This window comes from Argopecten irradians, chromosome 3 (assembly GCF_041381155.1).
Source record: "Argopecten irradians isolate NY chromosome 3, Ai_NY, whole genome shotgun sequence".
NCBI classification, from domain to species: domain Eukaryota; kingdom Metazoa; phylum Mollusca; class Bivalvia; order Pectinida; family Pectinidae; genus Argopecten; species Argopecten irradians.
The window spans coordinates 56,025,167-56,051,178 of NC_091136.1; the positions used below are offsets into that span (position 1 = coordinate 56,025,167).

The 26,012-nt window shown below is 44.2% G+C and overlaps 1 protein-coding gene across 1 annotated transcript in view; it reads right to left on the bottom strand.

Annotated features, from left to right (window-relative positions):
- The window catches only part of LOC138319154 (uncharacterized), a 47,380-nt gene that overhangs the window by 3,288 nt on the left and 18,080 nt on the right, over positions 1-26,012 (bottom strand). Inside the window, exons 10-20 of the mRNA XM_069262096.1 lie at positions 22,632-25,801; positions 21,956-22,215; positions 21,198-21,326; positions 20,627-20,736; positions 6,597-6,693; positions 6,075-6,279; positions 4,759-4,872; positions 4,281-4,320; positions 3,732-3,881; positions 3,085-3,257; positions 542-654 (exon numbers count right to left, since the gene is read on the bottom strand). Coding sequence (XP_069118197.1) covers positions 542-654; positions 3,085-3,257; positions 3,732-3,881; positions 4,281-4,320; positions 4,759-4,872; positions 6,075-6,279; positions 6,597-6,693; positions 20,627-20,736; positions 21,198-21,326; positions 21,956-22,215; positions 22,632-25,801 — 4,561 coding nt within the window. The remainder of the gene's footprint in view (positions 1-541; positions 655-3,084; positions 3,258-3,731; positions 3,882-4,280; positions 4,321-4,758; positions 4,873-6,074; positions 6,280-6,596; positions 6,694-20,626; positions 20,737-21,197; positions 21,327-21,955; positions 22,216-22,631; positions 25,802-26,012) is intronic.

Consider the following 26,012-nt stretch of genomic DNA (forward strand, 5'->3'; position numbering starts at 1 on the left):
TGAAAATAAACTTATATGCATCATGCACTATTTTTCGATGGTAATTCTAATAATCTTTAGGAATGAATATCCACTGTTACGTCCCATGCAGTAAAGCGCGTGTGCCATGTCGCACGTATATTAATAAACAACAGTGGCTGATCTTTGGTCATTTGGATTTCAACCCTTTTTCCAAATTCACGCTTAAATTATATAGATCCAGCTACGGCTGTTAAAGAAAAGCTGGAGTATATTCTTGTAAATCCGATGGACATAAATTATGAATTCATAAACTCTTTATTGGGGTTGATCAACTCCCACATGTTACTCAGTTTACCAACACACAAATAACTATCCTAACGGGTCTCGTAGCTGTACCTTCTCACACATAGTACAGTTTTCTCTCCTTAACATAAAAAGAGCACTCCAGTATAGCTACGTATATATGTTCTGATAAGTATAGAAACTTGTCCAAATGTTCTATTCCTTATCTTTATCTTGGTCAGAATGTTATTTTTTAACCAGTAAACCTTAGCAAGTACTTTTGTTCCTTGATGCCTACCTTGAATAGTTCCTTGAGTGGCGTTCCTATGAACTTGGTTAATATGTTTTGCTCCTTGATACTGCTAATTATCAGACGATGCATCAGACTCATGATGTCCTCAGATTTGTCAGCTGAAGCAATGAATCACATTTTGTAATGGGTGATATACATATACATAACAGATTTATCAATAAGGCACATCAAAAAGAATGGACATTGTCAATCTAATTCAGATTAGACTTGTAATCCACTCCACTACGATGCTCTATGATACGCTGCAAAACAAGGTCTAACAATGCCCTCTTCAAGGTCACCTCAGCATGACCTCTTTGGTTAGCACTGTAGTGGAGCTGAATTACAAGTCTATTTCAATAAGATTAGGATATTGTAGAGTACAGCTGAACTGTTATTACCAAAGTAAACATGAGAACTGACATCAATCAGACGGACTCTCTACTCCACCAAGTTCACCATTAGTGGCAGTGAGTGCAGCATTATTATCAAGTTTGTCTTAATCTGCAATCGTATATATCTAAACAAGAGACCCAAGAGACCTTGATGGTCACCTGAGTGCTGATTCAAAAAGAGCATTGCAAAGTTGGTTCAAATCTGTAAAAAGCATTTATGAATTAAATTAAATTTTAAATTTGGACGTTCATATCAGAATTTTCACTTTTTTTTTTCTTTTTGATAGTTACTGTACTGTATTATATAATGGTAAAAATTAGAAGAAAAAAATGTTACTGAACTTAATGCTTAAAATTCCAATTTGCTTTATTTGCCAACATTAAGCAACAAAACCAAAATTACATAACCTTTCCCCTATGTCAGGAATACACATTAGACTTAAAATATGTTTTTCCTACACAAACTATAATTCTATGTTGATCCCCCTCCCCCAGGGGACAACGCTGGACTCTGGGGTCATATAATTTTTTGTAAAGGATCATAAAAAGTATTTGTTTATACCATTTCTGAAATTTTTGAAGATTTTTAAAGTTTAAAAGGTTAATGTAAACCCTTTTGGTCCCACCTCTCAAACCCCTAAGTGTCAGAGAAATATTGTCAACAAGGGTCAAATAATTCTCAAAAATGTGTTTTCCTTACTTGTGCATAAACTAAAGTAAACTTGACCCCCTCCCAAGGGGGGAATGTAAGACCCCAGGATCATATAATCACAATTTTCATAATTTCCATCTATGAAGATTATTATTCTACCATTTCTGGAATTTCAGAAGAAGATTTTTGAAGCCTATTTGACCCCTTTTGGCCCCACCCCTAGGGACCCTGGGGATCAGTGATGGGAAATTGTTGATAGGATTCAATGGCTTACTCATACTGATAATTCTTACAAATTTTGACTCATTTCCTATCACAAATTACCAAATAATGTTCAAAAATGAGTTTTCCCTATATCAACTATAGTAAACTTGACCCCTCCCTATGTTTTACCTACCGTAAAAACTGGTATAAGTTGCGCAACAGTGTAATTTGCGCAGGTACTTTTTAGGGCTGAAAATGTTTTGTGCATCAAAAAATTTGGGAAAAACGATGTCCATAGAGTCCCAAAATCGATATATGAAGGTGACAATTTCAATGCAAATAATTCCCCATAAATGCTTCACAACTTGCACAAAAGAAGTGTTGTATTTAGAAGAAATAACATATTAAAACCGCATTGTGTTTGTTTTCTTTTATTGGCCACCATAATCTGAAACTGAAATGTCAGCAGATGTCCAAAACATCGGCGGTCTGGTCTGTGCACATGTCAATGTTTTGAGATATTACACAGGAATATTTGAAAAGAGTAGAATCTATATACTTAAAATTGTCACAATAAGTAATTAGTGTGTTTGAGATCATTAACAATTAACAACAATCAGCTAGCGGATACGTAGCTTAGCTTGCAACAATCACAGTGCCCTACCTGTACGGTACCAGATCCAAGCTGATGGCTAATTATCTATAACAATATGGTTGAAAATGTCACTAACCTTGTAGCTTGTTAATTCTGCAGTAATAAAATTGCAAACCACTTATTGAAAGTCCTAAATATAGGTCAGTTTAGGCATCTTATAAATCCCATGTGTGTTTTGACTTTTTGCACACGGCCTGCAGTCAGGCTGTTCCCTACGTAAGGAGCATTGCTAGATTTGCTTTTGGAGTTTCATGTGCAATTTGACTAGAAATGTGAAGATTAATTATAATATCTAAAATAAAGACGTAATAGTTCTTTAATCAAGTGAATGTTGAAGCGGAGCTTTCAACGCCATATTTGCTTCACATACCAAATTACAACTTCACATACCAAGACACGTTTGACCCCCTGCTTAGGGACACACAGAAAGGTGGGGATCTATATAGAAATCACAAGAATGTTGTTCAAAATAACAATACATTTAGATGAAATGTTAAAAATAAAGGGTGAAAAAATGAAGACAATGAAGGCTATAAATTTACAATGCTATACTGTTGTTCACAAAATGTTGGAGAACCTTTACAGATTGAGATAAGAATTAAACTCCTTCAAGGAATGTGTTATCAAGACCTGCATGACCTACCTAGATGACCGACAGACTTGGGGGGATGATCCTGGAGGCTGGATGTGAGAGTTGCTGATTGAAGGCGTCGATGGAGACTGGTATCTAGGGTAGTTTCTAACAGGAGAGTGTCGTTATAAAATAGATAGGATACAACCTCCGTCTCAACACGGTCAGGCCTCCACTCAAGGCATCTAAAAAAATTCCATTTTTAAACTTTTTCTAAAATTCTAATAGAAATTGTTATTTCTGCTATATTCAGTATTTCTTTGATCAGTGACATGGCTATTGATATTTGGTTTGTGATACAAAGGAAAAGTATGTGTATGTCCTTTAAGGACATTTCTGGTTCTTCAATGGTCAACAGCAGTATTCCAATTTTAGCACCTTATGTGCTCATGGCATTGAACTATTTCAAGTACAGCACTAAAATTTGTCTGAAATGTCATTCTGAATACATATAAAAAGTAGATACTTAAATGAAGTGGTTGCACGAATTCAATACCCCCTCAGGGAGTTTACCTTTGACTGCGCTAATTCAAGTATAATATACATACAGTAATATTACATTAATACAATTATAAATAACATCTTTTTATCAGCTTCAACCTAAAGTTTTTATCATATTAATCACAACAATGGACTTTAATGTTAATATTTAGCTTTACCTTTTCATCCACTTAAGATCAGTTTTAATTTCTGCGTCATCTGACTTCAGCTTCTCCAATACCTGCTGAACGTCTTGTCTCTGACTGCTGACAAACTGCTGATCACGGTCCCTGAGTATTGCTAGTTCTGCCTGGATACTGTCACGCTTGCTGTAAAAAGTCAATCCTCACTGATTAATAAACTACTGACCCGATCATATATAACATTACCCTACCTAGTCTCATTTAGTCACTGGTTCCATAGAATTTGTGTGCATTTCAGTGTTGATAATGTGTCAGTATCAGGTACTTTCTCTCTCAAACTTTTGCAAAAAATAACAGAGTCTCTCAAACTTTTGCAAAAAATAACAGAGTGAAAAACAAATACAATCAACACGCAGGCAAATATTGTGGGATCATTATCTACCCTAACAGAAACATGATTTCCCTAAGTTGTAAATTTAAACTTGCATTTTAAGTTGGGACTCAAGAATATGGTTTGAAGGAAACTGCTTCAGATTGGTTGACATACACCATAATATGGAAGAAGTATACAATAGGGTCAAGTACCTTGTTAACTTGCTCTCTTCCTCTTCAAGATGCTGCAGTTCTGTAAATATGATAAATATACATCAGGTTTTTAATGATGCATATCTTCAGATTCCAGTATCATTTGAGATATCATAAATCAATTCTTCAAAGTTTTTGTTTTAGCAAACTATGGGAAGCAAAAATATCTACATTTTAGCAAGACTTTAATAATCATATACATGTACAAAAGAATGTGGAGCTATTTTTGCTTTAAATTGTGATTTCTTGGCATGTAAAGATGTCAATATAAATATCTGCCTGACACAACTTATATTTAACCATTGCCACATGCAAATATATGAAACTGGGTGGATAAAAAGCAGGTTACATGATGAATTTGCATTTTGTCTGTGAACAGGATTAGTACTAATTACATGTACATATATAAATTAAGACTCCAGGGAATATATCAAGATGCCTATAATTAAAGTGATTTTGAGACCTTATTGATACCCACCTGCTACCTTTTCAGATAGCTCTTGTTGAGCTTTTTTCCACTGCTGAATATCCTCTTCTGTAGGAAATCTGGTGTTCTCCAGATCAGTTTCATCTCTTTCCAGTTCTGTCCAAGCTGATGTAAGACAAAACCCTTTATTTAGTCAATATGTTAACAAGCAAGCCTGAATAGCATAAAAAATATATAGCTGAATTGTGTACTACAATCTTAAATAGTTTGTAATTTCCAAATATCCCTATTTATCCTAATATCACACTGATGTTGCCAGACACTTACTTTAATTTTATTTAAAAAATAAATAAATGTAACTTATGTAAAAGTCATGACATATTTCATGAATTAAAGATGCTCCACCGCTAACAAACGGTATTTTTTCTCTATCAAATACAGGAGCATATTTTTCTTCTGTTACAAAAGTTGCTTACTTTACACCATTACCATCATGGAAAAGTTTTAGCTTCTCATTTCACTTAAAAATAATTTTTTGCATCCCGAAAAAATTCCAAGGCACTATATCCTATACGGAATGAAGTACTGAATGTGCATGCACCAAAAGCAAAATAAATAATTTCGCATTATTTTTTTGGCTTTTAATGACAAACAACTTAATCATGTATTAAATAATGTACATTTTTGTCCAATTTTGATTAATTTACCTGTATCTAAGGCTGTGAGAAGGTCGTTGGACTGGTGTAGTGTTATGTTGATTAATTTACCTGTATCTAAGACTGTGAGAAGGTCGATGGGCTGATGTAGTGTTATGTTGATATATTTACCTGTATCTAAGGCTGTGAGAAGGTCGATGGACTGATGTAGTGTTATGTTGATATATTTACCTGTATCTAAGGCTGTGAGAAGGTCATTGGTCTGATGTAGTGTTATGTTGATATATTTACATGTATCTAAGACTGTGAGAAGGTCGTTGGTCTAATGTAGTGTTATGTTGATATATTTACATGTATCTAAGGCTGTGAGAAGGTCGTTGGTCTGATGTAGTGTTATAATGAGATATTTACCTGTATCTAAGGCTGTGAGAAGGTCGTTGGACTGATGTAGTGTTATGTTGATATATTTACCTGTATCTAAGGCTGTGAGAAGGTCATTGGATTGATGTAGTGTTATGTTGATATATTTACCTGTATCTAAGGCTGTGAGAAGGTCGTTGGACTGATGTAGTGTTATGTTGATATCTTTACATGTATCTAAGACTGTGAGAAGGTCGTTGGTCTGATGTAGTGTTATGTTGATATATTTACCTGTATCTAAGGCTGTGAGAAGGTCGTTGGTCTGATGTAGTGTTATGTTGATATATTTACCTGTATCTAAGGCTGTGAGAAGGTCGTTGGTCTGATGTAGTGCTATGTTAATATCTGAAGCCTGGTCCTGTAGTCGACTGTACTGACCCTTCAGGGTCTCTCGGTACTGGACAGTAGCCTGAGCACACACTTTCTTCCATTCAGCTTTACCAAGTTGTGAACTCACTTTTGAGCATGCAAGAACTTTCTCCCTGAGCTTGGTTCTCTTATGATTAAAAAAAAAAAAGATTTTGTGTTAAAGGAGGGTTGACCGTATTTAAACAGGAAAGGAGCTAATAGCAAACTTTCGTTGTCAAAATTTAAAAATTGTCTCATGCCAATAATTAATTTCTCTTTACCATTCTCAGTATTTCAATTATTTAGAACTAGAACTTCAGATTACAAACTTTCCAATGAAATATTTCCCCAATAGCCAATGCCTTCTAAATCCTACTCAAAGAACAGCTGGCATAATAAGGGGCCAAGGACATTACCAAAAGTATAGTAATCCTAATTCTCCAACACTAGCTACTACTTTCTTACTTGCTGTTCTGAACTCTGCTTCACAGCCTTGAACATAAAAGGTTTGCTTTCCTCTTGTGTGAATAGAACATCAAGCTCCTCAGTTTTTGATTTCTTCCTATTCACATGAAAATTTAGAAGGCATAGTGTTATTAAATACACATACAAACAAGAAATACATGTAATTTTTTGTCCTGCCAATCCTGTTTTTTAAGTTTCCATTTTACAAAAGACAAACAGGACAAACATTTCTCCATGGCATTGATCATATGTATGTATAATGATAGTGGTAAGAACTTGGACTAGAACTACATGTGTAATATATCGCCCTCAATCTTTGTCTTGTGTTCTGATGGATGTGAAGAGTATCTTAACCAAGATTCAGTACACTTGGAATTTATTACCGTACTCGACCCAATAAGCGCCCAGGGCGCTTAAAAAATTGATAAAAATGAAATGGTGCTAATAAGTCAAATTATTGCAAATTTATACCGTTTAATGTAGTTTTGGTCCTTATTTATGCCTGGGCAGTTGAAATTGAGGCCTCAAATAGGGGGAGGGGCGCTTACAGGGACATGGGTGCTTATTGGGTCAAATACGGTAACTCAAAATAACAGGACAACTTTTTTATCTCCATTGAGGTGTTCTGACTGACACAAAGAATAAATTTCAATTGAATTATATGTAATTAACTCCTGTTAGTCAAAAGTGGACTAACAAAAATGTTGATGCCAAGGAAAACAACACCTTGGTCTCACCTTTCTCAACTATCTTCAAAAGTAAGATAAAAAAAAAAAAAAGAAAAATTAAAAACAAGAGAAGGGATCATGGTGCCTCATCATCAAAAGGTCTACTTCAGTCAAATAAAAGATTAATGTTTTACTGTTTTTCTTTTTTGATTACTCTTTACCATGCATACATGCTCATTTTCAATCCATCTCAAATAGAGTATATTATATACTTAGGTCAGCCTGTCTGACAGCCTTGGTATAGGTGTCTGGAGTGGTAAGGGACACTATATACTTACAGGTCGGCCTGTCTGACAGTCTGGGTATAGGTGTGGGGAGTGGTAGGGGACACTATATACTTACAAGTCAGCCTGTCTGACAGTCTGGGTATAGGTGTGGGGAGTGGTAGGGGATACTATATACTTACAAGTCGGCCTGTCTGACAGTCTGGGTATAGGTGTGGGGAGTGGTAGGGGACACTATATACTTACAGGTCGGCCTGTCTGACAGTCTGGGTATAGGTGTGGGGAGTGGTAGGGGACACTATATACTTACAAGTCAGCCTGTCTGACAGTCTGGGTATAGGTGTGGGGAGTGGTAGGGGACACTATATACTTACAGGTCAGCCTGTCTGACAGTCTGGGTATAGGTGTGGGGAGTGGTAGGGGATACTATATACTTACAGGTCGGCCTGTCTGACAGTCTGGGTATAGGTGTGGGGAGTGGTAGGGGACACTATATACTTACAGGTCAGCCTGTCTGACAGTCTGGGTATAGGTGTGGGGAGTGGTAGGGGATACTATATACTTACAGGTCAGCCTGTCTGACAGCCTGGGTATAGGTGTGGGGAGTGGTAGGGGACACTATATACTTACAGGTCGGCCTGTCTGACAGCCTGGGTATAGGTGTGGGGAGTGGTAGGGGATACTATATACTTACAAGTCAGCCTGTCTGACAGTCTGGGTATAGGTGTGGGGAGTGGTAGGGGACACTATATACTTACAGGTCAGCCTGTCTGACAGTCTGGGTATAGGTGTGGGGAGTGGTAGGGGATACTATATACTTACAGGTCGGCCTGTCTGACAGTCTGGGTATAGGTGTGGGGAGTGGTAGGGGATACTATATACTTACAGGTCGGCCTGTCTGACAGCCTGGGTATAGGTGTGGGGAGTGGTAGGGGATACTATATACTTACAGGTCGGCCTGTCTGACAGCCTGGGTATAGGTGTGGGGAGTGGTAGGGGATACTATATACTTACAAGTCAGCCTGTCTGACAGTCTGGGTATAGGTGTGGGGAGTGGTAGGGGACACTATATACTTACAGGTCGGCCTGTCTGACAGCCTGGGTATAGGTGTGGGGAGTGGTAGGGGATACTATATACTTACAGGTCGGCCTGTCTGACAGTCTGGGTATAGGTGTGGGGAGTGGTAGGGGACACTATATACTTACAGGTCAGCCTGTCTGACAGTCTGGGTATAGGTGTGGGGAGTGGTAGGGATACTATATACTTACAGTCGCCTGTCTGACAGTCTGGGTATAGGTGTGGGGGAGTGGTAGGGGACACTATATACTTACAGGTCGGCCTGTCTGACAGTCTGGGTATAGGTGTGGGGAGTGGTAGGGGATACTATATACTTACAGGTCGGCCTGTCTGACAGTCTGGGTATAGGTGTGGGGAGTGGTAGGGGACACTATATACTTACAGGTCAGCCTGTCTGACAGCCTGGGTATAGGTGTGGGGAGTGGTAGGGGACACTATATACTTACAGGTCGGCCTGTCTGACAGCCTGGGTATAGGTGTGGGGAGTGGTAGGGGACACTATATACTTACAGGTTGGCCTGTCTGACAGTCTGGGTATAGGTGTGGGGAGTGGTAGGGGATACTATATACTTACAGGTCGGCCTGTCTGACAGTCTGGGTATAGGTGTGGGGAGTGGTAGGGGACACTATATACTTACAGGTCAGCCTGTCTGACAGTCTGGGTATAGGTGTGGGGAGTGGTAGGGGACACTATATACTTACAGGTCGGCCTGTCTGACAGTCTGGGTATAGGTGTGGGGAGTGGTAGGGGACACTATATACTTACTGGTCAGCCTGTCTGACAGTCTGGGTATAGGTGTGGGGAGTGGTAAGGGATACTATATACTTACAGGTCAGCCTGTCTGACAGCCTGGGTATAGGTGTGGGGAGTGGTAGGGGACACTATATACTTACAAGTCAGCCTGTCTGACAGCCTGGGTATAGGTGTGGGGGAGTGGTAGGGGATACTATATACTTACAGGTCGGCCTGTCTGACAGCCTGGGTATAGGTGTGGGGAGTGGTAGGGGACACTATATACTTACAGGTCGGCCTGTCTGACAGTCTGGGTATAGGTGTGGGGAGTGGTAGGGGACACTATATACTTACAGGTCGGCCTGTCTGACAGCTGGGTATAGGTGTGGGGAGTGGTAGGGGATACTATATACTTACAAGTCAGCCTGTCTGACAGTCTGGGTATAGGTGTGGGGAGTGGTAGGGGATACTATATACTTACAGGTCGGCCTGTCTGACAGTCTGGGTATAGGTGTGGGGAGTGGTAGGGGATACTATATACTTACAGGTCGGCCTGTCTGACAGTCTGGGTATAGGTGTGGGGAGTGGTAGGGGATACTATATACTTACAGGTCGGCCTGTCTGACAGTCTGGGTATAGGTGTGGGGAGTGGTAGGGGATACTATATACTTACAGGTCGGCCTGTCTGACAGCCTGGGTATAGGTGTGGGGAGTGGTAGGGGATACTATATACTTACAGGTCGGCCTGTCTGACAGCTGGGTATAGGTGTGGGGAGTGGTAGGGGAACTATATACTTACAGGTCGCCTGTCTGACAGTCTGGGTATAGGTGTGGGGAGTGGTAGGGGGATACTATATACTTACAGGTCGGCCTGTCTGACAGTCTGGGTATAGGTGTGGGGAGTGGTAGGGGACACTATATACTTACAGGTCAGCCTGTCTGACAGTCTGGGTATAGGTGTGGGGAGTGGTAGGGGATACTATATACTTACAGGTCGGCCTGTCTGACAGTCTGGGTATAGGTGTGGGGAGTGGTAGGGGAACTATATACTTACAGGTCGGCCTGTCTGACAGCTGGGTATAGGTGTGGGGTGGTAGGAATTTTATGCGTTGCTGTAGGTGGGGGAGTGGTAGGGGACACTATATACTTACAGGTCGGCCTGTCTGACAGCCTGGGTATAGGTGTGGGGAGTGGTAGGGGATACTATATACTTACAGGTCGGCCTGTCTGACAGTCTGGGTATAGGTGTGGGGAGTGGTAGGGGATACTATATACTTACAGGTCGGCCTGTCTGACAGTCTGGGTATAGGTGTGGGGAGTGGTAGGGGACACTATATACTTACAGGTCGGCCTGTCTGACAGTCTGGGTATAGGTGTGGGGGAGTGGTAGGGGACACTATATACTTACAGGTCGGCCTGTCTGACAGTCTGGGTATAGGTGTGGGGAGTGGTAGGGGATACTATATACTTACAGGTCGGCCTGTCTGACAGTCTGGGTATAGGTGTGGGGAGTGGTAGGGGACACTATATACTTACAGGTCGGCCTGTCTGACAGTCTGGGTATAGGTGTGGGGAGTGGTAGGGGACACTATATATACTTACAGGTCGGCCTGTCTGACAGTCTGGGTATAGGTGTGGGGAGTGGTAGGGGATACTATATACTTACAGGTCGGCCTGTCTGACAGTCTGGGTATAGGTGTGGGGAGTGGTAGGGGACACTATATACTTACAGGTCTGCCTGTCTGACAGTCTGGGTATAGGTGTGGGGAGTGGTAGGGGACACTATATACTTACAGGTCGGCCTGTCTGACAGCCTGGGTATAGGTGTGGGGGGGAGTGGTAGGGGACACTATATACTTACAGGTCGGCCTGTCTGACAGTCTGGGTATAGGTGTGGGGAGTGGTAGGGGATACTATATACTTACAGGTCGGCCTGTCTGACAGCCTGGGTATAGTGTGGGGAGTGGTAGGGGAACTATATACTTACAGGTCGGCCTGTCTGACAGCTGGGTATAGGTGTGGGGAGTGGTAGGGGACACTATATACTTACAGGTCGCCTGTCTGACAGTCTGGGTATAGGTGTGGGGAGTGGTAGGGGGTACTATATACTTACAGGTCGGCCTGTCTGACAGTCTGGGTATAGGTGTGGGGAGTGGTAGGGGATACTATATACTTACAGGTCGGCCTGTCTGACAGTCTGGGTATAGGTGTGGGGAGTGGTAGGGGATACTATATACTTACAGGTCGGCCTGTCTGACAGTCTGGGTATAGGTGTGGGGAGTGGTAGGGGACACTATATACTTACAGGTCGGCCTGTCTGACAGTCTGGGTATAGGTGTGGGGAGTGGTAGGGGAACTATATACTTACAGGTCGGCCTGTCTGACAGCCTGGGTATAGGTGTGGGGAGTGGTAGGGGACACTATATACTTACAGGTCGGCCTGTCTGACAGTCTGGGTATAGGTGTGGGGAGTGGTAGGGGATACTATATACTTACAGGTCGGCCTGTCTGACAGTCTGGGTATAGGTGTGGGGAGTGGTAAGGGATACTATATACTTACAGGTCGGCCTGTCTGACAGTCTGGGTATAGGTGTGGGGAGTGGTAGGGGACACTATATACTTACAGGTCGGCCTGTCTGACAGCCTGGGTATAGGTGTGGGGAGTGGTAGGGGACACTATATACTTACAGGTCAGCCTGTCTGACAGTCTGGGTATAGGTGTGGGGAGTGGTAGGGGATACTATATACTTACAGGTCGGCCTGTCTGACAGTCTGGGTATAGGTGTGGGGAGTGGTAGGGGATACTATATACTTACAGGTCGGCCTGTCTGACAGTCTGGGTATAGGTGTGGGGAGTGGTAGGGGATACTATATACTTACAGGTCGGCCTGTCTGACAGTCTGGGTATAGGTGTGGGGAGTGGTAGGGGATACTATATACTTACAGGTCGGCCTGTCTGACAGTCTGGGTATAGGTGTGGGGAGTGGTAGGGGATACTATATACTTACAGGTCAGCCTGTCTGACAGCCTGGGTATAGGTGTGGGGAGTGGTAGGGGATACTATATACTTACAGGTCGGCCTGTCTGACAGTCTGGGTATAGGTGTGGGGAGTGGTAGGGGATACTATATACTTACAGGTCGGCCTGTCTGACAGTCTGGGTATAGGTGTGGGGAGTGGTAGGGGATACTATATACTTACAGGTCGGCCTGTCTGACAGTCTGGGTATAGGTGTGGGGAGTGGTAGGGGATACTATATACTTACAGGTCGGCCTGTCTGACAGCCTGGGTATAGGTGTGGGGGGAGTGGTAGGGGACACTATATACTTACAGGTCGGCCTGTCTGACAGCCTGGGTATAGGTGTGGGGAGTGGTAGGGGATACTATATACTTACAGGTCGGCCTGTCTGACAGTCTGGGTATAGGTGTGGGGAGTGGTAGGGGATACTATATACTTACAGGTCGGCCTGTCTGACAGTCTGGGTATAGGTGTGGGGAGTGGTAGGGGACACTATATACTTACAGGTCGGCCTGTCTGACAGTCTGGGTATAGGTGTGGGGAGTGGTAGGGGATACTATATACTTACAGGTCGGCCTGTCTGACAGTCTGGGTATAGGTGTGGGGAGTGGTAGGGGAACTATATACTTACAGGTCGGCCTGTCTGACAGTCTGGGTATAGGTGTGGGGAGTGGTAGGGGAACTATATACTTACAGGTCAGCCTGTCTGACAGTCTGGGTATAGGTGTGGGGAGGGTAGGGGATACTATATACTTACAGGTCGGCCTGTCTGACAGTCTGGGTATAGGTGTGGGGAGTGGTAGGGGATACTATATACTTACAGGTCGGCCTGTCTGACAGCCTGGGTATAGGTGTGGGGAGTGGTAGGGGACACTATATACTTACAGGTCGGCCTGTCTGACAGCCTGGGTATAGGTGTGGGGAGTGGTAGGGGATACTATATACTTACAGGTCGGCCTGTCTGACAGTCTGGGTATAGGTGTGGGGAGTGGTAGGGGGGATACTATATACTTACAGGTCGGCCTGTCTGACAGTCTGGGTATAGGTGTGGGGAGTGGTAGGGGATACTATATACTTACAGGTCGGCCTGTCTGACAGTCTGGGTATAGGTGTGGGGAGTGGTAGGGGATACTATATACTTACAGGTCGGCCTGTCTGACAGTCTGGGTATAGGTGTGGGGAGTGGTAGGGGATACTATATACTTACAGGTCGGCCTGTCTGACAGCCTGGGTATAGGTGTGGGGAGTGGTAGGGGATACTATATACTTACAGGTCGGCCTGTCTGACAGTCTGGGTATAGGTGTGGGGAGTGGTAGGGGACACTATATACTTACAGGTCAGCCTGTCTGACAGTCTGGGTATAGGTGTGGGGAGTGGTAGGGGATACTATATACTTACAGGTCGGCCTGTCTGACAGTCTGGGTATAGGTGTGGGGAGTGGTAGGGGATACTATATACTTACAGGTCGGCCTGTCTGACAGTCTGGGTATAGGTGTGGGGAGTGGTAGGGGACACTATATACTTACAGGTCGGCCTGTCTGACAGTCTGGGTATAGGTGTGGGGAGTGGTAGGGGACACTATATACTTACAGGTCGGCCTGTCTGACAGTCTGGGTATAGGTGTGGGGAGTGGTAGGGGACACTATATACTTACAGGTCGGCCTGTCTGACAGTCTGGGTATAGGTGTGGGGAGTGGTAGGGGATACTATATACTTACAGGTCGGCCTGTCTGACAGTCTGGGTATAGGTGTGGGGAGTGGTAGGGGATACTATATACTTACAGGTCAGCCTGTCTGACAGCCTGGGTATAGGTGTGGGGAGTGGTAGGGGACACTATATACTTACAGGTCGGCCTGTCTGACAGCCTGGGTATAGGTGTGGGGAGTGGTAGGGGATACTATATACTTACAGGTCGGCCTGTCTGACAGTCTGGGTATAGGTGTGGGGAGTGGTAGGGGATACTATATACTTACAGGTCGGCCTGTCTGACAGTCTGGGTATAGGTGTGGGGAGTGGTAGGGGACACTATATACTTACAGGTCGGCCTGTCTGACAGTCTGGGTATAGGTGTGGGGAGTGGTAGGGGATACTATATACTTACAGGTCGGCCTGTCTGACAGTCTGGGTATAGGTGTGGGGAGTGGTAGGGGATACTATATACTTACAGGTCGGCCTGTCTGACAGTCTGGGTATAGGTGTGGGGAGTGGTAGGGGATACTATATACTTACAGGTCGGCCTGTCTGACAGTCTGGGTATAGGTGTGGGGAGTGGTAGGGGATACTATATACTTACAGGTCGGCCTGTCTGACAGTCTGGGTATAGGTGTGGGGAGTGGTAGGGGATACTATATACTTACAGGTCAGCCTGTCTGACAGTCTGGGTATAGGTGTGGGGAGTGGTAGGGGATACTATATACTTACAGGTCGGCCTGTCTGACAGTCTGGGTATAGGTGTGGGGAGTGGTAGGGGACACTATATACTTACAGGTCGGCCTGTCTGACAGTCTGGGTATAGGTGTGGGGAGTGGTAGGGGATACTATATACTTACAGGTCGGCCTGTCTGACAGTCTGGGTATAGGTGTGGGGAGTGGTAGGGGACACTATATACTTACAGGTCGGCCTGTCTGACAGTCTGGGTATAGGTGTGGGGAGTGGTAGGGGATACTATATACTTACAGGTCGGCCTGTCTGACAGTCTGGGTATAGGTGTGGGGAGTGGTAAGGGACACTATATACTTACAGGTCGGCCTGTCTGACAGTCTGGGTATAGGTGTGGGGAGTGGTAGGGGACACTATATACTTACAGGTCGGCCTGTCTGACAGCCTGGGTATAGGTGTGGGGAGTGGTAGGGGATACTATATACTTACAGGTCGGCCTGTCTGACAGTCTGGGTATAGGTGTGGGGAGTGGTAGGGGATACTATATACTTACAGGTCGGCCTGTCTGACAGCCTGGGTATAGGTGTGGGGAGTGGTAGGGGACACTATATACTTACAGGTCGGCCTGTCTGACAGTCTGGGTATAGGTGTGGGGAGTGGTAGGGGATACTATATACTTACAGGTCGGCCTGTCTGACAGTCTGGGTATAGGTGTGGGGAGTGGTAGGGGATACTATATACTTACAGGTCGGCCTGTCTGACAGTCTGGGTATAGGTGTGGGGAGTGGTAGGGGATACTATATACTTACAGGTCGGCCTGTCTGACAGTCTGGGTATAGGTGTGGGGAGTGGTAGGGGATACTATATACTTACAGGTCGGCCTGTCTGACAGTCTGGGTATAGGTGTGGGGAGTGGTAGGGGATACTATATACTTACAGGTCGGCCTGTCTGACAGCCTGGGTATAGGTGTGGGGAGTGGTAGGGGACACTATATACTTACAGGTCGGCCTGTCTGACAGCCTGGGTATAGGTGTGGGGAGTGGTAGGGGATACTATATACTTACAGGTCGGCCTGTCTGACAGTCTGGGTATAGGTGTGGGGAGTGGTAGGGGATACTATATACTTACAGGTCGGCCTGTCTGACAGTCTGGGTATAGGTGTGTGGGGAGTGGTAGGGGACACTATATACTTACAGGTCAGCCTGTCTGACAGTCTGGGTATAGGTGTGGGGAGTGGTAGGGGATACTATATACTTACAGGTCGGCCTGTCTGACAGTCTGGGTATAGGTGTGGGGAGTGGTAGGGGATACTATATACTTACAGGTCGGCCTGTCTGACAGTCTGGGTATAGGTGTGGGGAGTGGTAGGGGATACTATATACTTACAGGTCGGCCTGTCTGACAGCCTGGGTATAGGTGTGGGGAGTGGTAGGGGACACTATATACTTACAGGTCGGCCTGTGACAGTCTGGGTATAGGTGTGGGGAGTGGTAGGGGATACTATATATACTTACAGGTCGGCTTCTGTCTGACAGCCTGGGTATAGGTGTGGGGAGTGGTAGGGATACTATATACTTACAGGTCGGCCTGTCTGACAGCCTGGGTATAGGTGTGGGGAGTGGTAGGGGATACTATATACTTACAGGTCGGCCTGTCTGACAGTCTGGGTATAGGTGTGGGGAGTGGTAGGGGATACTATATACTTACAGGTCGGCCTGTCTGACAGTCTGGGTATAGGTGTGGGGAGTGGTAGGGGATACTATATACTTACAGGTCGGCCTGTCTGACAGTCTGGGTATAGGTGTGGGGAGTGGTAGGGGATACTATATACTTACAGGTCGGCCTGTCTGACAGTCTGGGTATAGGTGTGGGGAGTGGTAGGGGATACTATATACTTACAGGTCGGCCTGTCTGACAGTCTGGGTATAGGTGTGGGGAGTGGTAGGGGATACTATATACTTACAGGTCGGCCTGTCTGACAGTCTGGGTATAGGTGTGGGGAGTGGTAGGGGATACTATATACTTACAGGTCGGCCTGTCTGACAGTCTGGGTATAGGTGTGGGGAGTGGTAGGGGATACTATATACTTACAGGTCGGCCTGTCTGACAGTCTGGGTATAGGTGTGGGGAGTGGTAGGGGATACTATATACTTACAGGTCGGCCTGTCTGACAGTCTGGGTATAGGTGTGGGGAGTGGTAGGGGATACTATATACTTACAGGTCGGCCTGTCTGACAGCCTGGGTATAGGTGTGGGGAGTGGTAGGGGACACTATATACTTACAGGTCGGCCTGTCTGACAGTCTGGGTATAGGTGTGGGGAGTGGTAGGGGATACTATATACTTACAGGTCGGCCTGTCTGACAGTCTGGGTATAGGTGTGGGGAGTGGTAGGGGACACTATATACTTACAGGTCAGCCTGTCTGACAGTCTGGGTATAGGTGTGGGGAGTGGTAGGGGATACTATATACTTACAGGTCGGCCTGTCTGACAGTCTGGGTATAGGTGTGGGGAGTGGTAGGGGACACTATATACTTACAGGTCGGCCTGTCTGACAGTCTGGGTATAGGTGTGGGGAGTGGTAGGGGACACTATATACTTACAGGTCGGCCTGTCTGACAGTCTGGGTATAGGTGTGGGGAGTGGTAGGGGATACTATATACTTACAGGTCGGCCTGTCTGACAGTCTGGGTATAGGTGTGGGGAGTGGTAGGGGATACTATATACTTACAGGTCGGCCTGTCTGACAGCCTGGGTATAGGTGTGGGGAGTGGTAGGGGACACTATATACTTACAGGTCGGCCTGTCTGACAGCCTGGGTATAGGTGTGGGGAGTGGTAAGGGACACTATATACTTACAGGTCGGCCTGTCTGACAGCCTGGGTATAGGTGTGGGGAGTGGTAGGGGAACTATATACTTACAGTCGCCTGTCGACACTGGTTAGTGTGGGGAGTGGTAGGGACACTATATACTTACAGGTCGCCTGTCTGACAGCCTGGGTATAGGTGTGGGGAGTGGTAGGGGATACTATATACTTACAGGTCGGCCTGTCTGACAGTCTGGGTATAGGTGTGGGGAGTGGTAGGGGATACTATATACTTACAGGTCGGCCTGTCTGACAGTCTGGGTATAGGTGTGGGGAGTGGTAGGGGATACTATATACTTACAGGTCGGCCTGTCTGACAGTCTGGGTATAGGTGTGGGGAGTGGTAGGGGATACTATATACTTACAGGTCGGCCTGTCTGACAGTCTGGGTATAGGTGTGGGGAGTGGTAGGGGATACTATATACTTACAGGTCGGCCTGTCTGACAGTCTGGGTATAGGTGTGGGGAGTGGTAAGGGATACTATATACTTAAGGTCGGCCTGTCTGACAGTCTGGGTATAGGTGTGGGGAGTGGTAGGGGATACTATATACTTACAGGTCGGCCTGTCTGACAGTCTGGGTATAGGTGTGGGGAGTGGTAAGGGATACTATATACTTAAGGTCGGCCTGTCTGACAGTCTGGGTATAGGTGTGGGGAGTGGTAGGGGATACTATATACTTACAGGTCGGCCTGTCTGACAGTCTGGGTATAGGTGTGGGGAGTGGTAAGGGATACTATATACTTAAGGTCGGCCTGTCTGACAGTCTGGGTATAGGTGTGGGGAGTGGTAGGGGATACTATATACTTACAGGTCGGCCTGTCTGACAGCCTGGGTATAGGTGTGGGGAGTGGTAGGGGATACTATATACTTACAGGTCGGCCTGTCTGACAGTCTGGGTATAGGTGTGGGGAGTGGTAGGGGACACTATATACTTACAGGTCGGCCTGTCTGACAGCCTGGGTATAGGTGTGGGGAGTGGTAGGGGATACTATATACTTACAGGTCGGCCTGTCTGACAGTCTGGGTATAGGTGTGGGGAGTGGTAGGGGATACTATATACTTACAGGTCGGCCTGTCTGACAGTCTGGGTATAGGTGTGGGGAGTGGTAGGGGATACTATATACTTACAGGTTGGCCTGTCTGACAGTCTGGGTATAGGTGTGGGGAGTGGTAGGGGACACTATATACTTACAGGTCGGCCTGTCTGACAGCCTGGGTATAGGTGTGGGGAGTGGTAGGGGATACTATATACTTACAGGTCGGCCTGTCTGACAGTCTGGGTATAGGTGTGGGGAGTGGTAGGGGATACTATATACTTACAGGTCGGCCTGTCTGACAGCCTGGGTATAGGTGTGGGGAGTGGTAGGGGATACTATATACTTACAAGTCAGCCTGTCTGACAGTCTGGGTATAGGTGTGGGGAGTGGTAGGGGATACTATATACTTACAGGTCGGCCTGTCTGACAGTCTGGGTATAGGTGTGGGGAGTGGTAGGGGATACTATATACTTACAGGTCGGCCTGTCTGACAGTCTGGGTATAGGTGTGGGGGGAGTGGTAGGGGATACTATATACTTACAGGTCGGCCTGTCTGACAGCCTGGGTATAGGTGTGGGGAGTGGTAGGGGATACTATATACTTACAGGTCGGCCTGTCTGACAGTCTGGGTATAGGTGTGGGGAGTGGTAGGGGACACTATATACTTACAGGTCGGCCTGTCTGACAGTCTGGGTATAGGTGTGGGGAGTGGTAGGGGATACTATATACTTACAGGTCGGCCTGTCTGACAGTCTGGGTATAGGTGTGGGGAGTGGTAGGGGATACTATATACTTACAGGTCGGCCTGTCTGACAGTCTGGGTATAGGTGTGGGGAGTGGTAGGGGATACTATATACTTACAGGTCGGCCTGTCTGACAGTCTGGGTATAGGTGTGGGGAGTGGTAGGGGATACTATATACTTACAGGTCGGCCTGTCTGACAGCCTGGGTATAGGTGTGGGGAGTGGTAGGGGATACTATATACTTACAGGTCGGCCTGTCTGACAGTCTGGGTATAGGTGTGGGGAGTGGTAGGGGATACTATATACTTACAGGTCGGCCTGTCTGACAGCCTGGGTATAGGTGTGGGGAGTGGTAGGGGATACTATATACTTACAGGTCGGCCTGTCTGACAGTCTGGGTATAGGTGTGGGGAGTGGTAAGGGACACTATATACTTACAGGTCGGCCTGTCTGACAGTCTGGGTATAGGTGTGGGGAGTGGTAGGGGATACTATATACTTACAGGTCGGCCTGTCTGACAGTCTGGGTATAGGTGTGGGGAGTGGTAGGGGACACTATATACTTACAGGTCGGCCTGTCTGACAGTCTGGGTATAGGTGTGGGGAGTGGTAGGGGATACTATATACTTACAGGTCGGCCTGTCTGACAGCCTGGGTATAGGTGTGGGGAGTGGTAGGGGATACTATATACTTACAGGTCGGCCTGTCTGACAGTCTGGGTATAGGTGTGGGGAGTGGTAGGGGACACTATATACTTACAGGTCGGCCTGTCTGACAGCCTGGGTATAGGTGTGGGGAGTGGTAGGGGACACTATATACTTACAGGTCGGCCTGTCTGACAGTCTGGGTATAGGTGTGGGGAGTGGTAGGGGATACTATATACTTACAGGTCGGCCTGTCTGACAGTCTGGGTATAGGTGTGGGGAGTGGTAGGGGATACTATATACTTACAAGTCAGCCTGTCTGACAGTCTGGGTATAGGTGTGGGGAGTGGTAGGGGACACTATATACTTACAAGTCAGCCTGTCTGACAGCCTGGGTATAGGTGTGGGGAGTGGTAAGGGACACTATATACTTACAGGTCGGCCTGTCTGACAGCCTGGGTATAGTGTGGGAGTGTAGGGAAGTGGGTAGGGTGGATACTATATACTTACAGGTCAGCCTGTCTGACAGCCTGGGTATAGGTGTGGGGAGTGGTAAGGGACACTATATACTTACAGGTCGGCCTGTCTGACAGCCTGGGTATAGACGTGGGAATGTACCAGATAAAATGGACACTGTACTGCACAGGCTCCTAATACATTCCTCATGTCAGATGGGTCCACTTGCTGCAAGAAATGTTTTAAATCATGAATCAACAATTATACCGAGTAATCTATTGTCTATTTCAATATAAGTTAAGATTTCAGAGAAACACCTTCAGTGTTGGCGGCATGTCACAACACCTCTCTAGAACAACATAGGATAGATATGCGACTAACCATGCTATATAAATGTGTTTCAGGTAACACTGGGTAGAATGGTTGGTATATAAGCAGCCCATCTCACCCTATTTTTTAATTCAGATTCTATGGGTTCAGTAGGGTTACGAGAAACAATTTTTTCTTTTGCATGGTCATAGCAAGTTTAATGATCAAGCCTTCATGTGCCTTGATAAAAGGTTATGTAAAAATTTCAAATTTGTAAAAACAAATGCACAGCAATGCTATGGATTCTGCTCTTAGTATTTTCTTTCATTATTTGTAGTGTTTTATATATCATATGAAAATGGTACATGTCGGTAAGTTACCTCCCCTGGCAAAATGCTACAACGGTTGTTCCTAACCACGAATGGTTTATCCTCTAACCACCGGAAGCATGGTATGTCCAGCAGCAAGCATAACTTCTTTACTGTGAGTGGACCATCTACTTCTCGCCTCTACCAATGATAAAATAGTCTAATCAATACAGTGCAAATATTAACACTATTCTTACCACAATACATCGCTTTAGCCTTTTATAACATTAAAAAATATCTCATTTGTGTGAAATAAATACCATATCCAACAATCACCCTCTGTGTAACCTATCTTTAACAATTAAAGGATTGTTAAATTGCATTTATTGGAGATAAAAATGCAATCTGGATGGCAGATAAATATTTATTGAGCATGTTACTTTAATTTTTATGTTTACATTTTGTTTTTTATTTCAAAGTAAAACATTCAGATTGCAAGATGCCAAGGAAAAATTTGAAAATGCAACAAAATTTTTCTAAAGGATGCTAAAAAGCGAAGGCTTATGTAAGGCAGATACTGATATAAAAGCTCAATGTTTTTCAATAGCTTCAATAGCTTGCCAATTTTCCCCGCGCAGACTATCTTGGTGCCAGTAAACTGGACTCCCATTCATATATATATATATATATATAGGAATTTCTACACAAAGTCTAGGCTGCATTTATTGACTCATAAAGCAGATGATGATTATCATTTAGAGTAATTGGAGTCAATGTGTCAAAATGTAAATATTTATGCATAAACAAATACATGTATTTTATATACATACCGTGTTCTCAAGCATCGACTCAGTCATGCTGTAGTTATTGGTTAGGCTGTAACTCATCAATGAACTGGACTGTGACGAGTCGCTGCCACTGCTATCTTTACGCTCTACTGGAGCACAACTAGCCTTCTTTAGGAAAGACTGGTCTGTCCTGATGGATGTATGGAGTGAGTTGGTGATGATATCATCAGGAGGCAGCATGTCCGTCATACCTAGGTCCAGCGGGGGCAGAATCTCTGTGATACCTACATCAGCCATCTCACCTAGAACAGTTTAATATCTACTTACAGAGCAACAATAAATCAAATTTCAGCTAATAACTCCTTAAACATGTAATGTTTAAATTTCGGATAATAAAATAAAAGGTCTTAATTTCAAGTTAATAACACTTCGAGTAAGAAAGGCATTGTTTTCGCGCTTGAAGAAAACTTGGTTAGAGGTAGAGGAAAGATCATTTTGATGAAGACCATTTTCAATATTTCTTTATCTGCGATACATGAAGTGAGGACTAAAATCACTTGGTTACTTACTTAATTGCAATGTTCAACTAAGAATCAGGGTGATATGTATAGCAAATATAAAATCTTTATCTTTGGTTGAAAAGTCATTGCTTCAACAAGAATTATTTCATATTAAGGCATGATAGAAACTCAACTATAAAATAGATTTGCTTTCTTACCAGTTTGTTTGATATCAGAACATGTCTCCTCCGTTTCCATGGTCTGTGATTTATTCTCTACCTGTTCTGCCGCCTTTTGAAGCCCCACTTCACTCTCAACCTTTGTAGGGAGGTCAGCTATACTGGCATCATTTGAATGACCAGGAGTTCCTTCACTGCCTTTCCTGGGTGTTGCTGTCAATCGTATGGTGTTTCTTGGGATGGCTGAGGTCTGGTTATCGTCTACCTCAGACTCTCCTGTCAAGCGGTTGGTAAAATTATCTGTACCCAGGCTCAATCGACCAGTATCACCACCTAATCGTGCAGACAATCTTTTCAGTCGTGCTGATGTCAAGAGTGATGACTTGGTATTCGTTTTGGTAACATATAGATCTGTGTTTCTCTTTTTGGATGGTGTTGGGTTACTAGTTTTAGCAAATATGTTTATGTTACATGTGGTAGCATGTGTTTCCTCTAAGTCTCCACTTTCTTGGAAGACAACTGTTTTATTCTCAGACACTTCTTCAGGAACATTACAAGCTGTCTCTTTAACAGAGATATTAAATGAACTTCTAGTTATATTACTTTCGATCCTTTCTGTATGTTCCATCTCTACTTCACTCATCAAAGATCTATTGAGAGGTTGGGCAAGAGTTTGGCTTTTAATGGTACTACCAATAACTGCAGTCTCTTCCATGGTCGCTCCATCTATCAGGGTTTGGTTAACAGGTCGTGTAATTGATCCTCTGTTAATGGTACTATCAATAACTGCAGTCTCTTCCATGGTCGCTCCATCTATCAGGGTTTGGTTAACAGGTCGTGTAATTGATTGTCTGTTAATGGTACTATCAATAACTGCAGTCTCCTCCATGGTCGCTCCATCTATCAGGGTTTGGTTAACAGGTCGTGTAATTGATCGTTTGTTAATGGTACTATCAATAACTGCAGTCTCTTCCATGGTCGCTCCATCTATCAGGGTTTGGTTAACAGGTCGTGTAATTGATCCTCTGTTAATGGTACTATCAATAACTGCAGTCTCTTCCATGGTCGCTCCATCTATCAGGGTTTGATTTACAGGTCGTGTAATTGATCGTCTGTTAATGGTACTATCAATAACTGCAGTCTCTTCCATGGTCGCTCCATCTATCAGGGTTTGGTTAACAGGTCGTGTAATTGATTGTCTGTTAATGGTACTATCAATAAATGCAGTCTCTTCCATGGTCGCTCCATCTATCAGGGTTTGATTTACAGGTCGTGTAATTGATCGTCTGTTAATGGTACTATCAATAACTGCAGTCTCTTCCATGGTTGCTCCATCTATCAGGGTTTGGTTAACAGGTCGTGTAATTGATCCTCTGTTAATGGTACTATCAATAACTGCAGTCTCTTCCATGGTCGCTCCATCTATCAGGGTTTGGTTAACAGGTCGTGTAATTGATCCTCTGTTAATGGTACTATCAATAACAGCAGTCTCCTCCATGGTCGCTCCATCTATCAGGGTTTGGTTAACAGGTCGTGTAATTGATTGTCTGTTAATGGTACTATCAATAACTGCAGTCTCCTCCATGGTCGCTCCATCTATCAGGGTTTGGTTAACAGGTCGTGTAATTGATTGTCTGTTAATGGTACTATCAATAACTGCAGTCTCTTCCATGGTCGCTCCATCTATCAGGGTTTGGTTAACAGGTCGTGTAATTGATCCTCTGTTAATGGTACTATCAATAACTGCAGTCTCTTCCATGGTCGCTCCATCTATCAGAGTTTGGTTAACAGGTCGTGTAATTGATTGTCTGTTAATGGTTCTATCAATAACTGCAGTCTCTTCCATGGTCGCTCCATCTATCAGGGTTTGGTTAACAGGTCGTGTAATTGATCCTCTGTTAATGGTACTATCAATAACAGCAGTCTCTTCCATGGTCGCTCCATCTATCAGGGTTTGGTTAACAGGTCGTGTAATTGATCGTCTGTTAATGGTACTATCAATAACAGCAGTCTCCTCCATGGTTGCTCCATCCATCAGGGTTTGATTTACAGATTTTTGCATTAGTCTTGTAGTGTTTGTATTAGTGAGGACTCCAGTTTGTTCTATTTCTGTACCGTCTGAGTGGAGTAGCATTGATCTATATGGATTATGTGGTAAGCTCCTCACTGTCTCCATGCTGCCTCTAGACATTAAGGACTGGTTTATCAGAGGCTGCGTCAGAGATCTGCGGTTTATTTTTGAATCCAGGACCTCTGTTTGTTCTATGTCTGCTCCATCCTGATAAATTATTGTTTGTTCAGCATTGCTTTTTTCCATTGGCCTGTACATAGGCATGTCTTTCAATTCTCCCGAGTCACTTCCAAGGTAAAACTTCACTTTTCCATTATCAGGGGTATTTGTACATGGGAATCCTTCTTGTTCATCAATAGGCATATTTATGACTCCTGTTTCCTCCATTCCAAGTCCTTGTTGAAATACAATTGTTGGCTCTTTCTGATGTGCTATATTATATCCTTCAAAATTCTGATGAAGCGTTGAACTTTTACCCTCTCCAATGATCGTCTGTCTATTTGTATTTGTTGTTTCAAATTTCTTGGCAAATAATACTTCAGGACTGTCTGTTTCATCAGACCCTCCTAAAGACTGTAGCAGACTCTGTCTGTCAACAGGCCCTGACAGACCACCCCAGTCCCCTTCACACAGCCCAGAGTTAAGGTCTAGTCCCATTGGCAGTACTTCTGTCTGCTGCATGTCATCACCTTGTGAAAACACAATGGTCTTTTCACCTAGATCATCATTTAGTTCTTCAAAACGGACATCATCAGCAGCCTGGTTATTCAGAGCCATCAGTGGTGTGCGCTCCCTCAGACCTTTCAGTGTTTCAGTTTGGTTTGTGTATCTGTTTTCTGAAAACATGGTGTTGCCGGCTGCTTGTTTAACAGGTTTATCACCATCAAGAGCTTGTAGCAAAGCCATGCCATCAACTTTCATGTCACTGCTATCATATCTCAGACTTGGGATGTTTTGTGTGTGGCAGTCTAACCCCACTCTTTCACTGGATGGTGTAAGCATTTCTGATAATGTTTTCAGTAAAGAATTCCCATCAATCATAGACTCTTGTGTCCACTGCTGCTGTTGGCCATAGCTGGCAGCAAAGGCATTCTCTGTATGGGCAGCAGATGTACTTGGTAGAATAGGAATCAGAGAACTGAAAAGGTTTTAAAGAAACTTTTCAAAAGTAATATTTCTTTACATAGATTTATATAGTAGATGATGCCTACTGGTCAGTCAAGGTTTTTTATCATTGACTTATCATGATCAGTTGATTCAGTCAATTAATATTGTTTTTTTCTTTTTATGAAGTAGTGTGTTACTGTGCTCAGAAAATTAAACGCTATATAATAATAATTCATACAAGA